At 47.2% G+C, this 11,775-nt stretch overlaps 1 protein-coding gene across 1 annotated transcript in view; it reads right to left on the reverse strand.

Moving 5' to 3' along the window:
* Window positions 1-8,307, reverse strand: part of CCDC12 (coiled-coil domain containing 12) — a gene marked incomplete at its 5' end in the record, with an annotated part of 15,812 nt that extends 7,505 nt beyond the window's left edge. Inside the window, one exon of the mRNA XM_010021780.1 lies at window positions 8,237-8,307. Coding sequence (XP_010020082.1) covers window positions 8,237-8,307 — 71 coding nt within the window. The remainder of the gene's footprint in view (window positions 1-8,236) is intronic.
* Between the last annotated feature and the right edge of the window lie 3,468 nt (window positions 8,308-11,775).

An 11,775-nucleotide genomic window follows, 5' to 3' on the forward strand; every position in this document is an offset into this window, starting at 1 on the left:
TGAGGCCTGGAGCTCCTCGCTGGGGAAGAAGAGGAGACTTTAAATTTTCTTGGAAGCAGGCAGGTTGGAAACAGCACAGCATGCAGGGTATGCACAGAACGTGAAGAGCTATTTCGATGCAAAACACAGGACACTCAAAAGCTTCCTGCCAGGTTGTTTTTTGCTTTACTCCTCCAGCCCAAGGGCTTTATGGAGCAAATAGTTTCCTCAATTGATGAATGTATCTTTCTAAGCTGCCTGGTGAAGAGCCCACATGCTGTTGTCCTTGCATCAGAAGCACAGGGAATGAGTTTGCCAGGAAACCCTGTAACAGCAATTTTTTAGGTGTCGCAGCATCCTCACTCCCATAGTTACTATCAGAAAACAGTCACTAGGAGCTGCACTGACTAGACTGCTTTAAGTGCACCTTCCCGGTTTTACCTCTCTGAGTACCAGGCTAGAGGTCAAGGAAACCTGGCTAGGACATCGCAGTACAGTTTTCTTAGAGCTTCTGAAGGTGAAAGACACAAATAGACCTCAGCAGGACAGGTACTAGCAGAAGGCAAGAGTCCAGCAGCATCTGCAGACCCTGCTTACTCAGCCCAAGATCAGAGGTGGGTGTCCTCCATGGCTCTTCACCTTCCAATCTTCCTCAAGCCCTTCACTCTGCTTAAATGTCTCTTGTGCTCCTCAGTGTCAGCTCTAGGCACCTGATGAAGCTAGGGGAAAAAGATGCTTCCCCTGCTGCACCATCAAAATTAAGTGGTTTCTAACACCCAGGATCGTAGATGACTATTTTTTAAGTGCCTTTCCATTCTTTGGAAGCAGTTTAGGGAAGACTAAACTGGGTGTTCTCAACCCTATCTCAGCAACTTCAGGCAGTTTCTTCTCCAAAACCCTGGAGAAATACCATCTGGTTTGAGAATCTGCTGCCCTTGGACCTTCCCAAGCTGTTCCAGAGCCCCCATTTTCAGAGCCCTCCATTTTTGTGACAGCTATTCCAACTTGCTTGGACCGAAATGTCCTGGGCAACCATTTCCAAATTGTCCTTTTAAGAGGAACCAGCACAAGAATATAATTTTATTTCTCTACATCTCCAAAATTCGTTTATTCCTGGGTAGTCCTGGTAAGTCACACTCAAACATGTAAAGGATGGTATGACAAAGTTCTCAAATCCTTGAAGGTGCAGTGATTTGGTGGACCCTCCTCTGCTCCATCATGTGCTCTGTGAGGGCAAGAAGGTTTGAAGGAGCAGGGACAAGACAGCCAGACAACCAAGACCAGCAAAGCAGGAGACTTCTGCAGCAGTCCAGGAGGTTTGGGGATCAAGCTGGAGGGAGCCCACACTGGGGTCTGCCAAGCTACCGAAGAACCTAAAAGGAGCAGGGATGCTGGGATACCTGGAGACCATGCAGCAAAGATGTCCCTTAGGGCAGCATTCAGATGCTCTTCAGCGGTAGCACACTTCTCAAAGTGTCTCTTCCCTTTTCTGCTTCCAATTGCAAACCACATAGCAGAAGTAATTTTCAACCTTTTTCTACAGGTCTCCTATATTTTTTTTCCCCAGCAAAAATTTACTCTATAGTGAGTTTAACTGACTGGCAAGCATAAACTCTTTCCTACCATCTTCAAACCCCATGTAAAGAACCAGATTAAGAGCATTTGGACAGAGATTTCAGGCTTGAATATGTATATCCTCTTTGCCCTCCCCAGTAACACCCTCCCTGACCTGCTGCACTTCTCTGCAAAGTCACCTCATACATACTGGGTGCTGCATGATCACTAATGGGTGCTGAGGGAACTCTGCAGCACCATCACCCTTCAGGGACACTGCGAGACCTGCTATACAAGACCCATCACTCCTAGCGCAGACTATTTCATAGAATCCCAGAATGGTGTGGGTTGGAAGGGATCCTAAAGCTCATCCAGTTCCAACCCCCTGCCATGGGCAGGGACACCTTCCACTAGAGCAGGTTGCTCCAAGCCCTGTCCAACCTGGCCTTGAACACTGCCAGGGATGGAGCAGCCACAGCTTCTCTGGGCAACCTGTGCTGGGGCCTCACCACCCTCACAGGGAAGAACTTCTTCCTCACATCTCATCTAAATCTCCCCTCTGACAGTTTAAAGCCATTCCCCCTTGTCCTGTCCCTGCCTGCCCTTCTCAAAAAGCCCCTCTCCAGCTTTCTTGTCAGCCCCCTTAATGTATTTCACAGTCTCCCTTTTTTTTCTTCTTGCGCTTTGCTTTCTATCCAGCTGGTCCCCTTGCAGGCAGCTTTGACATCTGGGTGCACCACCTCCTGCCATAACCTCCCTGGAGGCTTCCCTACAGCCGGGCTGGCTTGAAAGCAGGTTCTGTCCATCTCCAGGGTGCCTTGCTGTGTACACTGACTTTTCCGGCAACCAAGATATACACTGAGACAATCTGCATCTGCTCCAACTTGGAAACGAAGGAATGACTTTCACATCCCAAACACACACCATGTTAACACGTTAGTCAAGGCTCTCCTCGCGCCCACTCTTGCAGTAGAATGGAGACCTCTCCTACGCCAAGGTCCAGAGCTGTTGTTTGACAAAGAGGACAAAGTTATTGCTTTCCCTCCTAGATTCCTCACCCAAGGCAGAAAAGGAGCAAGCAACAAGCAGAGGCAGAGACCCATCAGGACGCACCCTCTGAGGAGCAATCTCTTTTCACTGGGAGAGGGCTGTTCCTGCTCAAATAGCTGAGCGTGTCAGAGCACATCCTCCTCCCCAAGCTGCCAAAAGGCACTCGAGGAATGCCAAAAAAAAAAAAAAAAAAAAAAAGCCTCTATCAACAGCATGAGCCCAAAAAACTTGTTGAGGCAGCTGGTTTCTCAGGACATGCTTCTTAGGGAAGCACAGATGGGAAGAGACATACCCCTGAGTGAAGCTGCAAGGGAAGCTCTTCAGGTGCAGACAGGTGCCACAAGGCTGTCTGGCCTCCTATGCTGCTTTTCCAGGCAGCTGAGCACATTCAGAGCAGACACAAGCAACTTGTATCTGCTTTACAACCGGTAAATACAATCAGGACAAAACCCACACTTGATCTGCAGCGCGGGACGCAGGCTGTAGGACAAGAGGAAATGGCCTCAAGTTGCACCAAGGGGAGGTTTAGATTGGATATAAGGAAAAATTGCTTCACCAAAAGGGTTGTCAAGTGCTGGAACAGGCTGCCCAGGGAGTGGTGGAGTCACCATCCCTGGAGGGATTTAAAAGATGTGTAGATGTAGCGCTTGAGGACATGGTTTAGTGGTGGACTTGGCAGTGCTCGGTTAATAGCTGGACTCAATGATCTTAAAGATCTTTTCCAACCTAAACAATTCTATGATTCTACATGCAAACTGCCTGCAGCACCCAGCTATGCTCTTTCACATGCTGGTACAAGAGCATACTTTGCCCATGCTCTTACAGGGTTTCTCCAGCTTCTTCAGCTGGTGGTGGGTCAGAAATATCTGCCACTTGAGGCTCTAGCCAAAAAGAAGCCCTGAAGGTGCCTTAGTACCTCATTGACCAGAGGACCTCATCATCTCCCTAGCCGGCCTCAAAACAAGACCAAGCACAACTCTGTTGCAGCCCTGCACTTCAATAACCGCATTCAGATCGTCTGTCCCAGCACAGAGGCAACACAAAGTCTGTCAGCAAAAAGATGCTCCAGTTAAGTTCAGGGTTACGTGCAGCTTTGCCAGCATGCCAGGAGCTCTCCCACAGGCAGGTCAGATGCAGGTCTAAGCCCCAAAATATCAACCCCAAAATGCTGGGGGATGGGTTCCCAGAAAAGACTACTGAAGATGAGTGGACTGCTGGGAAGATGCTGGAAGCTCATAGCCAATTCTTGGGTAGGAGGGACAAAGTTTTCACCTTTGGGTGCTCACCCTTGCACCCTGCTGCTGGGGAACAGGCAGAGGGACACCCAGCCTGTCCAAGGCAAAGCCAGAATCACTGGGCAGCCATTGAACACAGCGATAGCCTCTGTCAGGAGGGTGCAGCCAGGCTTTGGACCAGCTGAAGCTCCATGAGGCCTTCCCTGTAAAAGCAAGTCATGTCCCAGGTATCTCCTCCAGAGAGAGACAGGCACAGCTGTAATGAGAGGGAAAGTCCACAGCATCCTCACAGCTCTGCACTGCATCAAAATGCAGATAAGCATCTTCAGGATGAAGCCAAGATCCTGCCAGCTCCTGTATCTCTCCAGCCAGCTGAATTCAGCCAACAAAACTCCTGTCCTCCCTTCTCCAGCACTGAGAAAAAGTTGCAACACTACACAGCCTTGCCCAGGCCCACCTCCTCCTGCTGTGTGTCTCCTCCTGCTGTGTTACTTCCCCAGCAGAGGAAACATAGTCCTGGTGGCCCCTGTAGATGCAGAGTGGGAATGGAGCCTGACACACTGCAGTGTCCATCAGGACACATCACTACTGGTAACAGGTTTAGCTGTCCACACAGATGTTGATCAGATCTGCCACATGTATGAAACCCAGCCTACCTGCAAACACTGCTGTCTCCCATACTTGATTTAATTCTATTTATTATTGTTAAACTCTTCATTAAGCTCTCCACACTCCAGGATGTAAGGAAGCACGTCCACACAGCAGTTATCCTTGCCACTGCCTTGGCCATCCTGCCAAGCTAAAGCAAACACTGAGCAGATTCATCATTGTATTTTTTTGTGCAGATAAAAAAAAAAAAGTGGGTTTAACCTGCCCCGTGACATTCTTTCCATGAGAGGGGAGAGATCTCCTTTCCCAACCTTGCCTCCCCCAGCTCCTCCCAGAAATCCATCTCTGCAAGCAGCACAGCACAGAGCTGTAACTTTACAGGATGACTAAGTGTCGAAACACCAGCAGCTGATTAGCAGCAGCTCACTGAAGCTTAATTTCTAGTTAAATTGAAGAGGTGAAGATTATTCCCCCCTCCCAAGCCCTACCTTGGACTTTTATTTACACTTTTAACATCCCTGACAAGCTCTGCTTGCAGAACTACAGCCCAACATGTCTCCGCTCCCTGTGGGGCAGCAATGCCAGTCTCTAGCCAGCCGTAGTTTTGCGCAGACCTCGCCTTGCAGATCCCAGAGTCCCAAACAGACTGCTTTTCCCTGCGGGAATGGGGCGGAAGGGCCGAAGTCCACCCACACCCTGTTCCTTACAAAGGCAGATCGCAGGCTGCGCCACGGCAGAAGGTGTTTCCTGGTCAGTGGGCTACAGCATAACTGGTTACAAAAACATAAATAACTCCAGCTTTTCGCTATTACAAAGATACAAACTCCCCTGAGAGCTCAGATCAGAGATAGCCTAAGATGAAACTACTGCAAGGTTTTCGCAATGGGCTTCGTCAGCACTTGTTCCTGTGGTAGTGGCTTGCAGCGAGAAAGATAAAAACAAGGAAGAAAAAAAAAAAAGAAAAGAAGAAAAAGGGGGTGAGGGGGATGGGGATATTTGAGTCAAGCAGAAAACAAAACAGGAAGCTGCCAACAAGCATGTCGCCCCATAGGCAGCAAGAAAGTATTAGTTAAGGCAGTGCCCAGCAGTTCTGTCCTTTGTATAGGGAATAAAGGATGGTCTCGGCCTGGTGCAGAAGGTGCAGCTGCAGGGACGCACGAGGAGCCAGCCTGCAGCAAAAGCCCGAGGCTGCTGTTTGCCTTTCAGGGCAGGCAGTGCACCTAAACCCTGCACACAGGCCACAGGATTATTTATTGAACCACTAGACTTCCCCTCCCCATGTGGTGCTTGTGGTCGTTTTCAGCTTGAGAAAGCAGCACAGCTATTAAGGCACTTGTTTAGGTGCAAGTGGTTTGCAGGGAAGGCAGATTTCAACTACCAGGACCCCTTGTTTCCCAAATTCAGGGTAAATGCCAGCAGATTATCCCTGCTCACCTTCTGCTACCAGCCAGCAGGGCATTAGTGAAAAGCAGTTCCCTTTTTCAAAGGGCTCAGAAAGTTCAGATACACTATTGGGAAATAAAAATATTTCTAGATCTTAACACAGATCCCATTCTGGCAACAGAAAAAGGACATTCAAAAAGTGAAGTAAAAGCTAAGAATCATCTCATCCAAATTTGTGATTCAAACATTTCCTGCAGAACAGATCTTACTCTAATTTGCCTTGCAAAGTTAGGCTTGGATCTCAACAGAACACGATGTAGTTGGATAGATGGACAACAAGCTACAGACTCCTGCAGGAAAATCAATCTGGAAAGCAGTTTCTGCCCCAAAAGCTGCCTCCCAAAGGCACCACTCCCATGTATTCCAGGAGAAGCCCTGGCCCACATTTGTGGGGAGTTTCATGCATCAGTACAGAGCTGGCTGGAGATGGGAGCTCCTATTCAACACCTCTGCATTTTACACACCACCTTGGTGAAGTTTCAAGGGCATCACCCTCAGGCAGGGGTAGGCTTTTTGCTGAACCTGCCATGAGATGAAAGCTCACGAACAAACGCTTGTGGAAAAAGTGATTTACCAACTTGACAGCAGTGATGCTGAAGACATGGTAAGAAACCGTATCACTTCTGATATGCTCCAGCAGTGGATAAAAAGTATCAATCCCCAGCTCGGAAGTCAGTCAGAGTAGAAAACCAGATTATTTTCAGAGATTTAGAGGATCAATTCATAATTTCAGTTTCAGAGCAGCAGTGTACTGGTGTTAGCCCAACAATGACAGTTCGAGTGCTGAAGACAGCCCAGGCCTGATGCATCTTGCCAGTCGGCTGCTGCATGCTGCATCACCTCACCACACAGTGTATCAAGTGGCGGGACTGAAAAGCAAGAGCTGTTTATTCATTATTCATCATTATTTCCATGATCTCTAGCTCCTGTTTCAGCTTCAGCCCAGACCTCATGCCTCTTCTGGCACAAAACCCAACACCGTGCCTACAAACCAAGTTCAGTCTAAGTGATGGTTCTCAAGAAGCACTCCCAGCACCAAATCCAGGTGGACTGTTCCAAAGAAAGGATGTATTTTCTGCCAGGAGATACCATACAATTCTAGAAGGATCAGAGTGGGAAGGGACCTTAAAGCCCATCCAGTTCCACCCCCCTGCCATGGGCAGGGACCCCTTCCACTAGACCAGGTTGCTCCAAGCCCTGTCCAACCTGGCCTTGAACACTGCCAGGGATGGGACAGCCACAGCTTCTATGGGCAACCTGTGCCAGGGCCTCACCACCCTCACAGGGAAGAACTTCTTCCTCACATCTCATCTATATCTCCCCTCTGTCAGTTTAAAGCCATTCCCCCTTGTCCTGTCCCTACCTGCCCTTGTCAAAGGCCCCTCTCCAGCTTTCTTGTTGGCCCCTTTAGGCACTGAAAGCTGCTCTAAGGTGTCCCTGAAGCCTTCTCTTCTCCAGGCTGAATAAGCCCAGCTCTCTCAGCCTGTCTCCAGAACAGAGGTGCTCCAGCCCTTAGAGCATCTTTGTGGCCTCCTCTGGACTCACTGCAACATCTCCACATCCACATATGCTGCTGGCCCCAAGGCTAGACACGGGCCTGTGGAGGGGGGGCTCACAAGCGAGGGCAGAGTAGAGGGAGAAAATCCCCTCCCTCAACCTGCTGTCCACAATCCTTTTTACGCGGTTATTCCCCAGAAGCAGCAAGAATTTTGCTCTACTTTCTCAGCACAGCACATGTGCTCATCCACAGCAGCATCTCTGCTGCACACCTCCCACAGAAGAGGTTTCTAGCAGTAAAACGATGAGAAAAGGTCATGTCCCACATCTTTGAACCAAGCTTTACCCCCCACCATCTCCAAAGGAGACCTGACAGCGTTTTTACCGGCAGGAAACCAACTGCACAGTCAGCTGGTCCTGCCAGGAGCGACACTGTGCCTTGGTTAGTTTTGTGCTTACATTTTCCGGTGACAAGACAGAACAGTGGTGGGCCACAGTTAAACAGCCACGTGTACCCTGTGCACCTCTGTTCATGGAAAATAATAACCTCCACACTTAAAACAACACACGTGCAGGGGACAGAGGTACAGCAACGGCTGGCAAATTCAAGATAGCCTAAATGCTCCAGACACCTCTGACAGCAACACCTTTCCTCACTACCCCCAAGAACACTGCAGGACAGCCCCAGGCTTTTCCTCTTTATGCTCCCATATCTCAGATCATTTCCACAACCACGAGATCAAATTGACACTTAAAAACAAAAATAAATCATGTGTTAGAAGCCAAGGAAAGACCCTAATTAGCCAACAAGAGAGTAGTGCCTGAACTATACATACAAGAGAGACAAGTAGGAATAAATAAATAATTACTTGTGCTTGACGGTCTCCTCTTCGTCATCTTCTCTGGGACGCTTGTTCTCACATTCGCCACTGTCCTTATTCTGAAAGGGGAAGTTGATCTGTTAGGCCTTGGCCTCTCTGGAAATGAGGGAAAGCAAACAGCAGCCTAGAAACCCTCCTGGAGGGCACAGGGCAAACAGCAAGGCGGGCTTTGAAATTACTTTTGAAATTACTTTTCAATTATGACATATGTAAAATTAAGCCTGTTTTCCTTTTTCTCCCTTTAGTATTCTGCCTGTACAGAGAGCAAGATAAACAAATATAAGAACCGGCAGCATGGCAAATTTAATTTTCCTCTCAGAGGCAATCACACCGCTCAGCTCTGATATCCCTCTTATTACCGGTAACTGCAACAATTCAGAGAGCAAACAGCAAGTGGCAATCAATAACAAGGCTCAGAAACCTCATCCCATGTCTGAATTATCACCTCACATTAGCAGCAGAGGAAAAGGAGATCAGGGCACTGAGCAAAATGGAGGACAGCCAGCAGCCAAGAACACCTTACTGTGTCACTGCAGCAGGCACCTGAAGTTAAACCACACATTTCTGGATCCAGAAGAAAGGATGGATATTATTGCATTGGTTAAAGGGAAGACAGAAGTGGTAATACAAGCTGAGGAAGTGAGCAGGCCCACATTCAGCTGCCTGGCAATGCAGCACATCACCTGCAACAGCACATGTAGGAGACTTCGCACGGGTCCCTCTTCTTTCTCCTAAGTAATCATTTTGTAAGTTTTAGCAGGTTGCAAAACAAGACAGCAAGAATCAAACAGCGATCAGCACAACAAAGGGTTTAATTTCAGCTCCAGAGACACTGTGCGGTAAGACAAATCAAATTTCTCTTTAACACAGCGCTACAGTATTGTAAAGAGGCTCATTTTGCATCACCCAGACACTGGTACTAACACCTTATTAGTCAACTTACCAATTATATCCATTACCCAAACAGGTGCAGATATCAAAAATTAACAATAATGCGCTGGAAAGGGAGTTGTTCAGTTTTCACACCAATTAAGTAATTTCATCCAGATGCTGAACAAAGTATACTCCACAGCAAACACATCTGCCCTTATTTTGAAGTGCATATTGTTATAGCAAATGCAATGAATGAACAACTTCCTTGGAAAGTGTTGCTTTTCTGATTTGCCCCTCTCATAGAATCATAGCATCACAGAATGGTTTGGGTTGGAAGGGACCTTAAAACTCATCCAAACCACCTGCCACAGGCAGGGACACCTTCCACTAGAGCAGGTTGATCCAAGCCCCATCCAACCTGGCCTTGAACACTGCCATGGACGGGGCAGCCACAGCTTCACGGGGCAACCTGCAAATAAAAACCAAAATGCGGCAGCTCTAGCAGACAGCAGATTACGTTTATTTCCTTGAACATGATCAGTTCCAGAAGTAATACTCAATTTTACAGGTAATAAATACACAGCATTTGTAGTATCTATGATTCATGTTGTCACAAATGCACAGGGGCTGTTGTGCCAACATTCGTCTACCTTTCAACAGGAACAGCTCAGAGACCAGAGAAACTATTTTCAAGAAACATCTTTCCACCATACTGCAAAGGTTACTGGTGCTTTGCACCCAGTTCAAAGAGATGAAGCCCTCTAGGTCAGTCTGTTCAAAGTCTTTTGCCAACCCTGAAATACATTCACATCTTGCTTTGAAAAATTGGTTTTAACTAGAACACAACCAATATCACTTTCAGATCTGAAATTACTTTGATTAGTTACCTGCTGTTACCAGCTTCAGTGGGGAGTTTAGACAACTAATAGCCAACTTCAGGATACCAGATTTATTTACCAGCTAAACTTACTCCTAAGCTCTGAAAGGACCAGAATGGTTTCTCTAGCTTGCTTACCATGTGTATCTTGACTACACGAACTTTGAAAGCCTATTCTGCGACCTGGGTTAAAAATTAGATTACATGCAAACAGGGAGGCGATCCAGGAAATAAAATAGTTCTGGTTCAGGCTCATCAGTCACTGGAGTTGTTCAGGTTCAGCTCCTGATCAAAGGGCAATAAAAATGGTCCTGTCTTTTCAGAAAGAAAATAAAAGATAATCATCATTCCTAAACCAAATATTCAGTACAGTTTTAACTCCCTCTTTGCAATTTTAGCTTTAGTTTTAACTCCATAATAACCTTGTGATACTTGCACAGATATTTTTGTTCAATAAACACCATGAGCTTGGCTGGGGAAGAGCAAACACAGCCTGCTGTAACTTTCTGATGTAAGCTTAGTGCTGGGTAATATTTAGACACCCTTCAGTCTACACCGTATTCAAAGTTGTGGGAAGTACCTTGTTGCACTCACAAGTCCCCTCTCATTCCTTTCATATCTTCCTACTTCTAATGCACGCACGTACAGCCTGCATTCCCTTCATTCTTGCTAGAATTTTATCCAGGAGGATGATAAGCAGGTTTCAGAAATCCTAAAGACGTATTTAGCAAAAATATTCACATCAAGCCATGGCTGTTCTTCCCACCACAAGCCTGAAAATCTTTCTTTTCCCTTTATGCTGAAATAATTTGATACTGAAATCCTACCACTCCTCCAGAGCTTGCCTAAAATCCTCAATTCCAATTTATTCCGCTTTGCCAACCAAATATTTTCTGAAGTCTTGACCATACTCATAGGAAAAATCAAGCACACCACCAGCAAATGCAACTTCATGCAATAAGCCCTGTAGCACCTTCAACCATGGACGTTTTCTCTTCTACAGCTCTCCTTGTAGCATCTCAGATGGTGTGGAACAGGTGCACTACCCTGTGGCAACATGATAACAGGTGGGAGAGTCTCCCTGGGGATGTCCAGAGCTGGAAAGAACAAGATATGGTCTATCCTACATATACTTCAGCAGAAGAGAACACAGGATAATGAGGACTGCAGGTACTGCGCCCAGCTCTGTGGCCCCCAACCTAAGAAGGATGTGGAAACATTGGAGCAAGCCCAGATGAGACCACCTGCTCTAGCGGAAGGTGTCCCTACCCACGGCAGGGTGTTGGAACTGGATGAGCTTTAAGGTCCCTTCCATCCCAAACCCGTTCTAGGATTCTATGTGCACAATGCAAAGAGATGGCACAACTGAATGTAACCATTTCCAGCCTGCTCATCACCAACACAAAGGCCCTTTAAATTACACACCCTGCCATCATTTGCCACTTATCAGGACCCACCAAGGAGATCAGTGTGCAAGTGCAACATCACATGAGTTCTGAATTTGATGTCTGAAGTCAGGCATCTCAACCCCACCCCCAGCAAGAGAAATTAATGCTGGTTCCCTGTTTGCAAGAAGGTCTGTAAACAAGATTTCAGTTTCATAAGTGGAGTGACGAAACCCTGCAGCCATTGGGCAGAGGTAACACATGAAAAGACCATAAACCGCCAGCAGCGCTGGGAACGCACACAGCTCTGCTGAGTTGCATGCATCAACTCTACAAAAAATGGGGTTCTAAAGCAATTTTTAATGGATGCAGCAGAAGCAGTGCTGCCGCTC

The sequence above is a fragment of the Nestor notabilis genome, unplaced genomic scaffold (genome assembly GCF_000696875.1).
Source record: "Nestor notabilis isolate BGI_N333 unplaced genomic scaffold, ASM69687v1 scaffold4049, whole genome shotgun sequence".
Lineage (NCBI taxonomy): Eukaryota > Metazoa > Chordata > Aves > Psittaciformes > Psittacidae > Nestor > Nestor notabilis.